General features: G+C 54.1%; 1 protein-coding gene across 1 annotated transcript in view; it reads right to left on the bottom strand.

Annotated features, from left to right (window-relative positions):
* The window catches only part of GARNL3 (GTPase activating Rap/RanGAP domain like 3), a 100,066-nt gene extending 84,388 nt beyond the window's left edge, over window positions 1-15,678 (bottom strand). The window contains exons 1-2 of the mRNA XM_054727572.1: window positions 15,547-15,678; window positions 1,659-1,829 (exon numbers count right to left, since the gene is read on the bottom strand). Of these exons, the coding sequence (XP_054583547.1) occupies window positions 1,659-1,829; window positions 15,547-15,638 (263 nt within the window). The 5' untranslated portion in view covers window positions 15,639-15,678. The remainder of the gene's footprint in view (window positions 1-1,658; window positions 1,830-15,546) is intronic.
* Between the last annotated feature and the right edge of the window lie 1,069 nt (window positions 15,679-16,747).

Here is a 16,747-nt window from a genome sequence, read left to right as displayed (position 1 = left end):
AACTCTGTGCACCTTGTCTATTTAAAACTGCATCATCTCTTAACACCATAACAGCTATCAACGGCTCCCCATGGCCTAAGATATAAAGTTCTGACCTCTTAGCTAGGCACATAAGGTGCTTCGTAACTATTTCGCATCTCTTTATGTGCGGTCACATTTTTAAAAGCAGCCTTTCTCAACATCTGCTGCACATGCGAATCACCTGGGGGCTTCATAAAATACTGGTATTTGTGTCCCACCCTAGACCTCGGGGTCCTGGAGGGATGGCGCGGGCTTCTGTGTTTTTACAGCCTCCAGGGTGATTCTCAGGGGCAGCCGGGTAGAGAACCGCCGCTGTCGTGCCTGTCAACACTGCTGGGCACACTCTCAGGTTCCCCAGCCCCAGCTCCGCCGTCCCCTCTGGGTAAAGTGGCCTCTTCCCCCTTTCCTGCCTGGTGACGCGCATCCTGCCCAGCTAAGCTCAACTGCCGCGCCCCCCCCCTCCTGCCCGCTCCCGTCCTCCAGCGGTTACTTCCTCCGGCCGCAGCGGACGCGTGCTTCTTCTCTGGGAGCCTGGGATTATTCGGACACTTGTGTTTCCCAGGAAAGGCTCAAGTGCTGGAGGAGAAGAGTCCTGAGAGCCCTCTTTACCCACTCCACAGCCACTGATCCGAATCTGGGGTGGCCTCGGGCATCGGTGGTGTCTTAAGCCCCACAGGTGATTCTGACCCATCCCCCCCCCCCCCCCGGAGGAATTAGCTTCACAAAAGCACTGGGTACAGTGAGCATCCATAAATATTTCTTGCATTGAATTGCTGAAGCATCTCATTTGTTTTTTGGTTTAATTTAGCTTTACTGTTGAAAGTATTACAAATGTCCCCCTTTCCACACACCTCCCTCCCCTTAACCCCTCCATCCTCTCCCCAGCCCTTCCCGGCACTACTGTCCGTCCATGGGCTATGCCTCTGCATAAACGTCTCATCTGTTGTTAAGTCAATCACATCTCAGCATCTAGTTGCCTTTGATTCCCGGAGAACTAAGCTCTCTGCCTTGTACTACCTTCTTCAATCACTTACTCACCCACTCATCTAACCAATATTACCGCACACCATCACAAAACCCTGCGGATTCAGGGGGAAACAGGAAACCATAGTTACCACCCTGTGGGGCTTAGAATCTAGTAACATAATAGTTATAGCATAGTTATTATTACCACTTTTCTGAATAATGTTGGATTTCCCCCTCTAGATACTCTAAGGGAATCTCATATTCTCTTACACCCCCAGTATGTTATAGAAGGCATTCTGTAAAGGTTTACTGAATCAAGACAACACATTTCGTAGCACATATCACAAATTAGTTAGCGTTCATTTGTGTGGTTATCTGATTCTGTCCCATGAGCTGTAATGCCCTCAACACTGGAACTGAATCTGTTTTGCTCACTACGCTGATGCAGGGCCTGGCTGAGCAGGTGCTCAGTGAACACTGCTAAGTAAATAAATACATAAATACATGAGTAAGTTATCAGTAAGAACAAAACCTGAAATCTCCCAAACCAATATCCACTCCTTCTCCCTCCCTACTCTCCCCTCAGAAAGGTCATTTTCTCCCTGAGCATGGGGGATTTCGGGTTACAGTGAACATGAGCCCAAACAGAGGATGTTCTTCTACTTACTTACAGGGTGACCTGGGACTCTGCGTCAGGGCCTGCTGCTGGCCACGTCTGAAGGGGCTGGATGCGGAAGGAGAGAGACGACGTTGCTTTCCACAGAAGGGTCTGTGCGGCCTGACCCCCGCAGGACCCCTTCGTCAGCGGATCCATGGGTGGGCCTGGCGGCTGAAGCGCTGTGCTGCAGGAGGAGGGGAAAGGCACTGAGAACAGAGAACGACAGGCCCATCACTGGCCGAGGCTGGTACCCAGAGGCCAGCCCCATTAGTAAGGTAGGGCAGGAAGCCAAGGCACTCCCAAGACCCAGTGTCCCACCAAGCCCGTGTCACGCCCTTCCTGCATGAGCCCGCGGGGAGAGGAGGCACCGTCCACATCCACATGGCCCTCGGCCGCGAGTGAAGCCGCCCACACTGTCAGGGGGCGCTCGGGCAAAAGGAGGCCGGTGAGCATTTAAACCGCCACCGACGTGTCCAGGAAAAGGCAGCCCTCACCCCGCAAGGGCAGCTCTGCCTAGAGCAGTGGTTGCCAACCAGTGGGCTGTGAGTCTGAAAGGTTGGCGACCGCTGGTCCAGAGGGCTCCCGGAGAACAACCAGCGGGAGCCTCGTGCCATCACTGAGTGAGTCTGGGAGGGGGCGCGGGGGGATATTGCCTCATCGCCAAAGAGCGGGCTTACGCTGGCCACGCCACTGTAGACAAAGAGGACCAAACCCACATTTCGAGAGGAATGGCAGAGCATGGGGCAGTGGATCGACACACGACTGCCTGTTGGAACACACAGAAACGCAGCCTGAAGCCTGCCTGCTCCTTCTCTGCCACAGACAGGCAAGCACACCAAGCCCAGCGACTCAGAAGTGGGACGTAGAAAGCACCCTGACAGCACTGGTCAGAAGGGACTCCTTATAATGTCTTCTTTTTTATTGAATTTATTGGGGTAACATCTATAACAATAAAAGCATAATATGCTAATTAGACCAGACATCCTTCCGGACGACCTTCCGGACGAAGCCATGGCGGTGGGGGCCAAGGCAGCCACTGCGATGGTGGGGGCCGAGCCCCTTGCACGGATTTCGTGCACCGGGCCTCTAGTTAGTTAATAAAAGTAGATAAGCTTCAGGTGTACCATTTTATAATAAATCATCTACCGTATTTTCCGGCGTATAAGACGACTGGGCGTATAGAAGATTTTCCTGGGTTAAAAAGTCGTCTTATACGCTGGAAAATATGGTATATGTTGTATCATGTATTCACCACCCCAAGTCAAGTCTCTTTCCATCAACACTTATCCCCCCTTTACACTCTTCTATCCCCGCCCCCCGCCATTTCCCTCTGGTAATAACCATACTCATACTGTTGTCTGTGTCTATGAGGTTTGGTTTTGTTTTTAATTCTCATCCGAGGATATTTTTTCCATTGATTTTTAGAGAGAATAGAAGGGAAGAGGAGGGGGAGGGGGAAGGAGAGAGAGACACACACATCGACTGGTTGCTTCCTGTACTTGCCCCAACCTGGGCCAGGGGTTGAACCTGAAACTGAAGCCAAGGTATGTGTCCTTGACTGGGAATCAAACCTGCAACCCTTTGGTCCGAGGGTCAATGCTCTAACCACTGAGCAACCAGCCAGGGCTTTTGTTGTTGTTTTTGTTTAATCCCTTCAGCTTTTTCACCCAGACCCCCTCCCCCCACAGCTTACAGTCTATCTTTTAGTTTATTTTCATCTTGAAATAAGATTAATTCATTGTTTTAACATTTATTTTCTAGCCCTTTAATCTTTAAATTTGGTTTAAAAACACTTAAATGTTAGTTCTTTTAAACCTTTATCACCATTTAATTTTATCTTTTTGCCATACTTTTACCCCTAGTTTCTGAGTTCTTTTTTTATACTTTCATCTAATTCTTTAGCTTCATTTTCTGTTTGGATTCTGTCTCATCATTGTTAATTTTAATCCTTTTTCTCATTTCTGTTATCTTTTCTAGTCTTAACTTCCTAGTTTAAAAAATGTACATTCCTTTAATCTTCTGACATATTTTATCTTTATTGTCTCACTATTTAACATAGTCAGCAGTTGGAGAACTTCTTGGAAAGATGGAGAGTAAGCGCTCATTTGCACAACTCCTTGGAATCCATGGGAATAAGCAAAAATAGCCCAATATTCGGAGAAAACTTATTGGAACAAGAGAATGGCCAAACTCCATGTTATAACTCTGAAGATCTGTGTACACAATACAACGTTGACAAGCGGAAAGCAAACACTGGATTCTGTAATGTGATGGGAGGAAATGAGCAAGAATGCTCTCCAGGCCTCACCTGGAAGCAGGGGTGGGACTGGGCAGGAGCTGTTTCTGCCTCATCCCCCGCTGCCCCACGGCCCAGCTTTCTCATGGGGAGGGTGGCCTGACTGAGAAAGGTGAAGAAGAAAAAGTGTGTCTTAGGAGCCACTTGAACCTCTTGACCGAAAGTTTATATGAACCCGAAGAAGGCCCGTGAGTCGGGAAATCACGCCGAGCCAGACCCTCTCTGAAGGGACCTGTTTGCCCTGAAAGGGGGGGAGGGGGAAGAGCTGAAAATTCAAGGGAAGTCCTGCGTGGGGTCACCCACACCACAGCACAGGGACTCTGCTGATGGACGGACAGCCTGGGGAGCGAGTGAACACAGGTGGCTCGTTCCCACGCCTCTGTACCCTCCCCGCCCTCCAAGAGGGTCAGGACCAGAGCTCCAGCTCGGGCTGCGAAAGCCAAGGTTCACTGTTGCTCCGACGAAAGGGAAGGCGGTCAGGTGTCTGCCATGTCATTAACGGGCAAACCCAGACCCAGACGGAAGCGCTCGGTTCAAGGATGAGCATCAGGCGTACTCGAGCACAGGCCCACGGAACCAGGCTCCGAAGCCGAGGGAGAGGACAGATCGGAGGACTTTCAGCGGGGCCAGGTGAACAACAGAACAGCTTTGTTTTCTCAAGAAAATGAAAGATCAAGATCTTTCTGAAAACAAAAGATCAAATAATACGAGGCAGACCTCCAAGGCTCCAGCATAAAACTGCCTGAACGTGGCAGGAGAGGCTCATTCCCAGTGAGGGGGGCTCTGGGGGCAGGGCCTGAGGAGAGGGCACCAGGGGTCAGGAGAGAACCCTTGGGTGGGGTGCTTCTGTGTGTGTGGGGGGGGGGGGGGCAGCGGTATTACACCGGGGACAGACAGCCCTCAGAAGCCACAGTTCAGTTTTCTCTCTTCTGTTGGGACTCTGAGCCCTCGGTGCGCGCTGAGTGTTAGTACTGCGAGTCTAAACGGAGGGCGGTCATGAGCAATGTGGCCGCCTCACAGTGAGCCCTCTGCCGCTGGCCACGGGGCCTCACAGTGAGCCTCTGCCGCTGGCCACGGGGGCCTCACAGTGATCCCTCTGCCGCTGGCCACGGGGGCCTCACAGTGAGCCCTCTGCCGCTGGCCACGGGGCCCTCACAGTGAGCCTCTGCCGCTGGCCACGGGGGCCTCACAGTGATCCCTCTGCCGCTGGCCACGGGGGCCTCACAGTGATCCCTCTGCCGCTGGCCACGGGGGCCTCACAGTGATCCCTCTGCCGCTGGCCACGGGGGCCTCACAGTGATCCCTCTGCCGCTGGCCACGGGGGCCTCACAGTGAGCCTCAGCCGCTGGCCACGGGGGCCTCACAGTGAGCCCTCTGCCGCTGGCCACGGGGGCCTCACAGTGAGCCCTCTGCCGCTGGCCACGGGGGCCTCACAGTGAGCCTCTGCCGCTGGCCACGGGGGCCTCACAGTGAGCCCTCTGCCGCTGGCCACGGGGGCCTCACAGTGAGCCTCTGCCGCTGGCCACGGGGGCCTCACAGTGAGCCTCTGCCGCTGGCCACGGGGGCCTCACAGTGAGCCTCTGCCGCTGGCCACGGGGGCCTCACAGTGAGCCCTCTGCCGCTGGCCACGGGGGCCTCACAGTGAGCCTCTGCCGCTGGCCACGGGGGCCTCACAGTGAGCCTCAGCCGCTGGCCACGGGGGCCTCACAGTGAGCCCTCTGCCGCTGGCCACGCGGCCATCGAGAGCTCCCGAGGGGCCTGGCAGCCGCGGTGACAGGGCCAGGCCTGCTGAGGCCCAACGATCCGCAGAAACGGACCACGGGAGGATACAGCTGTGGCACAGGGGCCGCCGCACACGCCGGTAGGCAGATCCCTGGATGCAGAAGCGGCATAAAAGGCAACAAGGTCTCCGTTCCGGCTCCTTGGACGTGGCCGGTTCTCCCACGCCAGTAGCGTTGATCGCGGAGTTTCAGCCGTGATTCCACGAGGAACGGGGGGACTTCCGGGAGCCACACCCACTGCCTTGCATAGTTGGTCTTGTGCATTATTCCCTGCTCAGACTGTGGGCTGAAAGCGACCTTAACCCAGGCGCAAATCGTCACTCTGCCGCCCTTCCAACCGCGACCAGCCCGGGGGTCGGAGCTGGCTCAGCGGCCCCGGGAGCAGTCCCTGCAGAGTGGGGAGCAGAGGGAAGACAACTTCCCTGTCCCCAAGTCTAAGCTGCCCCCTCCCACACAGTCACTCTGTCCTGTGCCCTTCTCCCCCCAGCACGCAGCACCAGCGAAGTCATCGTGGTCACTCCGTCTTCTACTGGCGCATCGTCTGCCCTTGTCCACGACAAGTCAGCTCCCCGGCAGCGGCACCCGTCTGCCCGTTCCCCGCTCCCCGGGCCCGGCACACAGAGCTCAGTCCACACTGCTGTGGCTGAGTGACTGTGAAGGCCAAACACCTGAGGAGAAGGGCATTGGGAAAAGCGAGGCTGTCAGGCTGCTGTGGCCCTTTTTTGACTGAGGTCAGGCTGCAGGCACACAGGCCCCGGTGGGACCTGCTCAACTTCTTTGCCAGTCGCTGAGGGGCAGACTGGCTGCCCGGGACGCGGGGCACAGCAGGTACAGGCACTTCCCCTGGCATGCTGCCAACGTCTGACCAGTGTTTTACCGCAGAAGGAGGCCGTGTGTGGCAGATACTGTGGGACGACCGGCGCAGCCCCCATTTCAACCCCGTTCCAGAGGGAAGTTGGGAAGTTAAAAACGTCATCGTCCTGACCTGCTTTGCAGTTCCGAGTCTGGCTGTGATCTAGATTCCACAGCTCGGGTGCAGTCAGACTCTGATCTGGCACGGAGCCAGGCAGACCCGGCGAGAGGATCCGGGGCATCGCCTGGCGTTTGCAGGTCGCGGCAGAGCCGCTGTGGCTCTGCAGGCGGCAGCTCCTTGGTTCTGAAGCAGCAGCGCAGCTTTGGGGCGCCGAGCAGAGCCGCAGCTGCCGCATCCGTCCGTTTCTTGTGAGGCGGCCGCTCTCCTGAGCCGCAGACAGTGGTTCTGGGCGCTGGGAGCTGCTCCTGGGAGCTCCGGCTGGAGCCTGTGCCCAGGCTGCCGACAACTTTGTAAGCTCTTACTTCCCGGGGCGCTGTTAAGCCCGTCGGCTTACCGCAGGCAGAGTGGACTCCGTTGGAGGCAACAGATGACCGAGTGACAGTCCTGGTGACCCTGGCCGGGGGACTTCGAGCCTGCCAGTTCACGTGACCCCGCGGCGCGTCTTCCTTCCGCGGGTGCAGTAGCATAACTTCCAGGGGGCGAGAGGAGGCTGTGCTTCCATTCTGCCATGTGGGTGTAAGAGAGCTTGACCCCAGCAGGGCGCCCGGGGAACCACTAACTGCGGGGGTTCTGGGCCAGGCTGCCCTGGGGCTGTGACCCCATCTCTCTCCTGCACATGCTCAACGTCGCCTGAGTCCCTGCCAGCACCGCCACCAAAAACTGTGGGAGCAGCTCTGCGTGTCGCTGCAAGCACCTCAAAGTGGGGAGACGCTAATGCTTTTCACATCTCCGGTGATGAAAACTGTGCTGCCTCCTGGTCGGCCCGGCTAGCTGGGAGCGCTGGGGGCCGGGATGCACGTTCACGTCCTGAGTCCGAGCTGAGCGGTGAGCCCTCCTGCCCGCTGCGAGGGGAGGTCTGGCCCGGGGCACACGCCGAGTGGGCCTACTTCCCGTTCCCCGACACCTTTTCAAATGTGGGAAGACAGCTATTATGTCCTCTGTGCATTTTCTCTTTTTCAAGTAAAATACCCACTCCCCTGCTGAAATCTTTTCTCTTTACTGGCTCATTCCCATCAGATAGAAACATCTTTATAAAGCAAACGCAAAATCAAATCAAATCAATTTTTCAGCTCACATCCCTTCCACCCTGCGGAGTTGGCGCTATTCACCGTTTCCAATTCCTCTTTCATTAGAGCCTGAAGCCGGCCAGGGAGACATTCTCATCCTCACTCTCCCCAGAAACGGCTCTTGTCAAAGGCGACCAGCGACCACACGATGCTAAACCCAATGGCCAGTTCTTAGTTCTCTTTTATTTTTATTTATTTAATTGATTTCAGAGAAGAAGGGAGAGGAAAACAGAGATAGAAACACCAATGATAAGAGAATCATTGATCCACTGCCTCCTGCACGCTCCACCCTGGGGATTGAGCCTGCAACCCAGGCATGTGCCCCGACTGGGAATTGAACCGTGACCTCCTGGTTCATAGGTCGACGCTCAACCACTGAGCCACACCGGCTGGGCCCAATTCTTAGCTCTTCATTTTGTTTGACCCATCAGTAACATCTGACACAGGAAAACCACTCCCTCTCTGTTTTTAACGGTTTATGTACACTACTCTCCCCCAATAAAGTATTTTAACGACCTCATGTGTCCATGACACAATGGCTTCACATTTAAGTCTCAAAGCCTAAATTTTACTTGGGATTTATATGAATAGTTAACCAAAGTTCATCAAAACACAGTCATTCTTCCTGACTCACAAAGTTTATTTATTGACCCCCTTTTCCTAAAGATTCCTGTTATCCTACCCATCCCCCCCCAATTTTTTTTTACCTTCCCCTATTTGACTGTGATTCACAGTCACACTAAAGAACAAAACAAAAACCACGATGTATTCTTCACACACTCCTGCCTGAGGGCCCACACCTGCACTGCCCAATAAAGCAGCCACAACCACGCTTGACTGCTGAGCACTTACCGTGCGCGCGGTCGGAATCGAGGTGCTGTGAGAGTAAAAGACACACCGGGTTTCAGACCGTACGGAGAAAAAGGTAAGTTATCTTCATTATTTCCAACATCGATCCTAGCTCTAGAGACAACCAGATGTGTGGTCCATCTCCACACCTGCATGTGGCATTAGATCCACCCCCACCCCCACCCCCAGGGAAGCCAGCGGCGAGTCGCGCTGTGTAGGCCAAATCCCTTATAACTTTCCGACAGCGTTATTTGCCAGACTCCATCTCTGTTCAGATCTTCAGTTCTAGAAACCAGACAACCAAACATAATTTCTCATATTAACCTTCCAAAGCAAAACTAATTTGACTATTGTCTTCCTCCAAGAGAGGAAGCTGGTTTGTATTCACTTAACCTCTTTAGTGGATTATAAAAGATGGATGATTTTTCCTTCTCGTAGGAGAGCAGACATAATATGAAAATTAATTTTCTCCTGTTGGCCCTAAGAGCCCATTATGTCAGCCCCAATACAAGACAGCTCTTCATAGTCCTTCCCAGGAAGTCTGCTGTTTTTCCAAAAGGAAGCTGACAGCAGCACTTATTTGTGATTAAACACTTATGGGCCTGACACAAACAAAAAGAATCAGGGCAGCATGTGGAAGAATGAGGACGATGGAAACACCTCACACTGAAATACTTGTTTACAAAACCACCTGGGAAAAACGTGTCTCCTGGGAAAAACAAACACAAACAAAATCTAAGAATCTGCGTCAGGAGAAACAGAAGGAAGAAGAAAAGAAGGCAACCCAATGCATAATGGGTAATTGTTCTTTTCTGGTCCTATCTGGCCTGGAAAACCATATTCGGGAACAAGAAAGCATTTGTCTTGGCATCAAATTTGTTCTCACACGCGTGGGTATGTGCATTACTAATAAGGGAGCCACTGTGTAGGAAGCAATATTTGGGAAAGTAGAAAATATGTTGTTTTCCATTTGTAATTCACAATCTTCTGCCTATGTAGGGTTCTGCATCCACTGTGGCTAAACATAGTAAGCATACTTTATTCACTCAACTAAGGTAGACTTTTACGAGAACTTAAAAAAAACCCACCAGAAACCCTAATTCTGTGGCTCTGGGGTGACATCTGGGTTCTGTGCTTTGGAAAGCTTCCCAGATACAATGGCACTATTTTTTTTTTTTTTTTTTTTTTTGCCAACCCAGTATCCATCACCCATTCTGGTAATAGTGTTATGATTCTTTCTTTGGACAATCACTATCTGCTGGTCTCTTGTGGATGGAAGTGATATAATCCCCCAGTCCTGCATGGGGTATATGACCCAGACGCAGCCAATGAGCATGTTTCACCCTTGTCCGGCCAAACCAGTTGGTTCAGGGGTGAGCACAGAACCCAAGAGATCCAATGAATGTCAGGCCTGAGACAAGGTCTGGAACCGCCGAGAAAGAGGCCCGATCTTTCTGTTGGGATTGTGCATTGGCGGCAAGTGAGCCTGGAATAGTTCACTTTCTCTCCCTCCACGAGGAAAGGCTTCAGCAAAAAAGAAAGCCAACTCAGAAAAGAAAAGAGACGACTGGTGATATTATTTGAGCCCCTGGATTGACCCTCTCCCAAAGCTTGGTCTACCCTAGCAAGTTCCAATTGCATAAGCTGATCATTCTCCTTTGCTTGTCATTCAGAGCTTTTGATAATCTTAAAAAAAAAAAAAAATTAGCCACTGGCAAGGCACCAATCAGAAAAGATGCCAAAGAGTTACTAGTCCTGCTTGTGGCTGAATGACTGGTCAGGGGTGATCACAACTGGGTGGCCAGGAGTAGACACCATTTGCCTGCTGAGTCTGCACCCCACACGCCGAGCCTCTACTTTTCACCTGGAATCAGAACCACAGGCCTTGCTACTGCAAAGGGCTATGAAAGCAGAATCGTGAACGACGGGTGACAAGTATAGCGGGGTGCGCTGCGGCGCTGTGATTAGGGGAAGATAATAGAGCTGCCCAAGAACTGGAAGGCTTGCCTGATGACATGGCGGGCGCCCTGCCCTCGATGTAATAGGACATAGCAGTTGGGTGGCCGGCTGCAAGGGTTGCCGTAGGAGAGATCCCTGCAGCGCCCCGATGGAGTGGTTCTCAAAGCATGTCCCTGGGCCAGCAGCACTGGCATTCCTTGTGAGCTTGTTAGAGAGACAATTCACAGACCCAGCCTCACACAGGGAGCCGCTGGAGGTGAGGCCCCGGAACCCGTTTCAGCAGCCCTCCTGGTGATTCTCACGCAGGAGAGGAGCGGGAACCACAGTTCCCTGAGCCCCACCCCCAGGGGTTCCAACTGAGTAGATCTGGGCTTGAGTCTGAGAACGTGCATTTCCAACAATGTCCAGGGAAGGCGGCTGCCGCTGGTCCGAACCCGCTGTGTGCACCGTGTCTGAGGCTGACCTCGGGGATGCCTCAAGTTCCACCCGCAGAGTCTCTGATCCTCAGGATTCGCCTTGCAAACCGGATCCTACTAACATGTAACCCTGTCCATGCCGTGGCTCACTGTATCGGCGCCATGAAGTGTTGCTGCCAAAGTGACCGAGTTCAGCTCCAGGAGAGTGACTGCAAATAATTCAGGCTCACGAACTGTGTTTCCTGATCATCACAGAGTCACCAAAGAGAGCAGGCATATTTTTTTGAAATAAATTTTGAAGCAACAAAAGCACGAGGGAGACCTACTGACCCCCCTCAGACAAACGAGGTGTTTCTGTTCCTCTCACCTCTAAATCACCCGCTAACAGGTTTTTCCCAGCCAGTCCTAACCAGCGTCCTGTGTACCTGCCATCCTCCTCCTCAGCCCCGCTCTTCCTAAATCTGCCCTCAGAAAGGTGGGAAAGCGAGGCGGGACCTTGCTCTGAGGGCAGAGGAGGAAGAAAACTTGAGCGGGCAAAGCTAAAATGTTAACAAGGCCAGGGCAGGGAAAGGCGGAGAGCTTTCAGATAAATGTTAACCATTTTTGTCCAGAAAAGTTACCATTTCGTGTGCTTTGTGCCAGACACCGTTTTTGGCATTTTGTAGAAACCAATGCCTTTAAAGCTCACGTCAATACTGTGAGACAGGTGTTCCTGTCATTTTTCAAATGAGTTCATCAAGGCTCAGAGGGGTTAAGCAATGTGTCCGAGGCCACACACACAGCAAGTGAAAGGACAGAAACTTGAACTCGGGTCTGTCTCATTCCAAAGCTCTTGTTCTTGAACATCCCTGATACGCCTTCCCACAAATCCGGACACACACCTCTAGGCCAGTGGTTGGCAAACTCATTTGTCAACAGAGCCAAATATCAACAGTACAACGATTGAAATTTCTTTTGAGAGCCAATTTTTTAAACTTAAACTTCTTCTAACGCCACTTCTTCAAAATAGACTCGCCCAAGGCCGTGGTATTTTGTGGAAGAGCCACCCTCAAGGGGCCAAAGAGCCGCATGTGGCTCGCGAGCCGCGGTTTGCCGACCACTGATCTAGGGCAATGGGTTTAACGGCATAAGCGCCTTGCGCTACGGCCTCCAGATTTTGCAGCTGGTCTTTCTCTCGCTGCTACTGCCTGGGTGCCTGACATCCTTGCTCCCGTACATTCATCCTGCGCTGTGTCTGCCCGCCAGTTATCAGAGTTGCCATGGGATATTTAGCAAAGGCAGCTGTCATCCTAAAAGTAATGCCTCTTTTTCCACAAGATGATTGAGTAAATATGGTTAAGCCAGACTCTGAAAGGCCCCAAACTTAAACTTGGCATAATAACCCACGATGGTATTTTTTGGCCTAAGAACCCACGATGCCTGTCCAAAAGGTGTGAGAGGTGAGGACTTCGGAGTAAGGGAGGCTAATCTGGCAGCGTGCCCACAAACGAGGAGAGGTTCTCACCTCCAGCAGAATCACCCGCAGAGCATCCACACGCCCCTGACCACCCTGGACTTTCTGGAACAGTAGGCCTGGGGAGGGACCCGCACACTTGTATGGTTAAGAAGTTTCAAGGTGATTCTTCTTCTGTTGGCCTAAGAACCCACGATGCCTGTCCAAGAGAAGGTAGCTTAATAGGCTTGCTTACAAGTAAGACCATTTCGGTTAATAGATTAAACAGGGATTTTTTTAAAAAACAACAGGAGAAATTGTAGGTGGACGCCGATTTGTTTTAAGTTAGAGAAGTCTTTCTAATCAAGCACAAACAGGAGGAATAAATAGGTCTGACCACATTTTTAAAAAGATAGTAGCCCTGTTGGGTGTGGCTCAGTGGTTGAACATCGACCTAGGAACCAGGAGGTCACCGGTTTGATTCCTGGTCGGGGCGTTTGCCCAGGTTGTGGGCTCCATCCCAAGTGGGGAGCGTGCATGAGGTAGCCAATTGATGATTCTCTCTCATCATTGATGTTTCTCTCTCTTTCTCCCTCTCCCTTCCCCTCTAAAATCAATAAAAATATTTTTTAAAAAGATAGTAAAAACTTTTATCAAAAAATACCATATACAAAGTTAAAAGGCAAATAATGAACTTTAAAAAATCTCTGCTACATATTTGACCAAAAAAATTAATTCCCGCAACAAATAAAAAGTGCTCCAATCCAGTAAGGAAAAAAATAAACATTCCAAAGGAAAAATGGGCAAAATTCATGTATATATTTCACTAATAAACAAATACAAACTATGAATAAATATAAGAAAAGTTTCACCTCCTTATTAAACAAAGAAATTAAAATTAAAACAAGGTACAGCTTTGGCCAATATTTATAAATGATAATGCCTCACATGAGATGAGTAAAAGCAGGCACATTTATAAGTTCTTAGGAGAACTGTGAACTGGTACAACTTCCTAGTGGGCAATGTGGCATTATGCCAAATGTTCATTTTCTTGGATTCAATAATCCCCATCATTACCATGAATTTATCTTAAGGAAGTGATCACCTCTTCAGACACAGGCGAACGCACAGGGATTCAACGTGTCCTTAGTAGAAGTGAGAAACTGGCAATGAACTGCATTACAATAATCAAGGATGAGTTAAATAAACTGCCCTCCAATAAACAAGTTATTTTGATGATCAGAAAAGTGGCAACCATTACTTCTGAGGTTTACGCGATAATGTCGTGGAGTGTTACCTAAAGAAAGCATTGAGTCTGGTGGCCAGGAAGTCATTGAGTCTTTTAGGCGTGATGTTATGAGGACAAAGGAAGGGGTGATAACAGTGAGGAAAAAATAATTTTCCTATTTGGTGCTGCCCACTATTGTAAACAATAGTCACATGTGGCTACTTAAATTAAAATTAAAATTTAAAATTCAGTTTCTTAGTTGTATTAGCCATATTTCAAGTGCTCAATAGCCACAGGTGGCTAGCGGCTACCGTATCCAGCAGCACAGATTACGGAATGACTGGAAGGTTCTACCGGGCAGTGCTGATGCAGACATTCCTCCCACCCCTGGATCCAGTCTGGACCCAGCTTTGGGCTGGTCTCTCCAGCCTCCTCTCTTGGTACACTCTTTCTCCAGAAGAGCAGACACCGTTTGTCTGGTTCTCCCAGTCCAGTGGGGGAGACGTGTTACCCAGGGAATTACCCACCAGGAAGAGCACAGAGCTCCCCTTGGGGTCAGGGAAGTCTCCCCAAAGGAGGAGGGGGAGGCATCCAGCAAGCAAAGACAAGACTCCTCTCAGGAGAGAAAGGAGCATGATCTGAGCGAGGCACCGAGGAGGAAAGGCACAGCATCGGGGCGGACCTGCCAGCTGGCCAGGCATTTCATCCTTCAACAGACAGTGTGTGACGGGCGGGCCTGAGCCCGGTGCTGGGACAGCGGTGAACAGGGCAGCATGGTCGCTGTTCTCACGACGCTGAGCCTCCCATCCAGCCCTGCAGGAGCGCGAGGGTGAGGCAAGGCGTGCAAGGCCCTCACACCTCATCGTCAGGATCCTACGTGCTTTTTAGCCAGCAACGGAACCTCTTTTTGTCCTCAGTGAGGACCCGAGTCCTCCTCCTGTGTGTCTCCTTGTCCCGACCCCAGTGCCATCCATCACTGCTGCCAGGTGGGAGAGGAGGGGGTGCGGTGGAGGGGGGCGCGTTAAGCAGCAGAGGGACAGGGCGCACAGTTTGGGTGGGACCCCTGGCGGCCAGGGAGGATGTGGATGGGAGAGGAGGAAGAGGGAAGAGGGACGTCTGGTGGGGCGGCTGCTGGAGACACCTGGAAGCAGCGCGGGGAGCTGAAATGGCAGGAGCGGAGAAGGCGCTCCGAGTTGGAAAAGGCGCTCGGGACTGCGTCTGGCCGAGCGGAGGGAGCGCCCCAAGCCCGTGTCTGCGGGGCAGGTGCCAGGGGGAGGAGGAACCAGCGTTCCCCGGGCCAGAGGCAGGGGGCCCGGCCGGCCCAGAAAGGAAGTCCGCGGGTCGGAGAGGCTCCAGGGCCCCCCCTGCTGGGGCCTCCCCGCGCCAGGATGGGCGGGGCCGTGAGGCAGCAGGTGAGCGCTGCCCGCGGGGCGAGGACCGAGGCCGCCGCCGGCCCGGGTCCTGGGGCGGCGCCGAGCGCTCCCGGGAAAGGGAGACCTTCCTGGACGTTCGCCGGGCTGCTGCCCGACCTTGTCCTTGAGCGGTTTACCGGAGGCCGGCAGGGCACAGCCCCAATCCGCCCGGAGCCACCGCCAGGCTCCGGCCTGCCAGCGCCGACGCTTTGCCGGGGTCTCCTCAGGTCTGGATTCCCGACGCCCGCCAGGTTCTCCTCTGGGGAGACCCCCTCCCGCACCCGCCGCCCAGGCGGCCCTGTTCCCCTCGACCCCCGGTCCCCTCCCGCGCCGCCGCCTCGCCGTCCGCGCTCCCCTCCGACCGCCACCTCCCCGACGGGCCGGCCCCGCTCCCGCCTCTCCCGGCGCACCCCGCCTGGCCGCGGTACCTGGGGCTCTCGAAGCTGCACCCCCTGCGCCGCAGCGCCGCCCTCTTCTGCCGCAGGAGCGCCGCGGCCTCCCCACCCGGCGCCGGCTCCATCGCCCCGGGCGGGGACCGCGGGCTCGAGCGCACTCGGGTGGGCTCGGGCTTCGGCGCCGCTCGGCCGGCCGCTCGGCTCACGCGCCGCAGCCCACGCCCCGCCCCGCGCGCCTCGGCCGGGCCCATGCCCCGCCCCTGCCCCGCCCCGAACTTCATCCCAGCCCACTCCTGGCCCCTCAGCCGGGCCCAGACCCCGCCCCCAACCTTGGCCCCTCCCACTCCATGCCCCTCAGAGGTCTAGGCCCCGCCCTTGCCCCCTGCCGCCGAACTTCAGCCCAGCTCTCTCCGCGCTCCTCCGCCGGGCGAAGGCCCCACCCCACCCCGCCCCGCACTCTGGCCACGCCCATCCCGCTCCGGTCCCGTTCGGTTTCGGGGCTGGCTCTCCGCACCTCTGCTCGGCCTGCACGCATTAAATGCCCATCGCGTCCTCACATGTCCATAAGGTCCACGGCCCGCGCCCCTTCCGCTCCTTGCTCCTCAGGGCTGACCCAGGCCCCTCCCACCTCCCCCTGCACTTCTGAGCTCACGCGCGGGCCCCCATCCCCGCCCTCACCCCGGGGTCGGCTTTCTGCAGCATTGCTCCTCCACATCTCACGACCCCCGCCCTTTCTAATATAGCACCTTCTCCTCGGAGGCAGCCCCCGCCTTTTCTTCCCGGAGCCCCGAGATTGCGGGGCTCCCTCTTGCAGCCCTCCTGAACCCTGCGGGGTACAGAGCTCGGCCCTCAGCCCCGCCCCGCCAGACCTTCCCGCGATCTGGCCCCGCCCACACCCTTCCCCCTCCATCAGTTTCATCTCCGCAGGCTCCAGGTCCCCGGCTCCCGGTGCGCAGGGGTACCAAGCCCCCCTAGGATGCTAAGCAGGCATTCTACCACACTGTCCGCGTTAGCTCGCGGGTCTCTCCATCCACCAAAAGGAGGCGCTGCTGCCGCCTGGTGATCATTTGTGGCGCCTGTGAGTCCGCGGGGCTGGAGTTTTGGATTCGTCTTGACTGCATCACTTTCTAGCTGTGTGACAACCACCACGCCCCACTGTCTTCACCTCCTCCCCAAGTCTGGTCTCAGGGCCCTTGGGCACTACACTGGGACCCCATCTGGATAAAGCTGTGGA

The sequence above is a fragment of the Eptesicus fuscus genome, chromosome 15 (assembly GCF_027574615.1).
Source record: "Eptesicus fuscus isolate TK198812 chromosome 15, DD_ASM_mEF_20220401, whole genome shotgun sequence".
Classification (NCBI taxonomy): Eukaryota; Metazoa; Chordata; class Mammalia; order Chiroptera; family Vespertilionidae; genus Eptesicus; species Eptesicus fuscus.
This window is presented reverse-complemented; position numbering and strand designations above follow the sequence as displayed.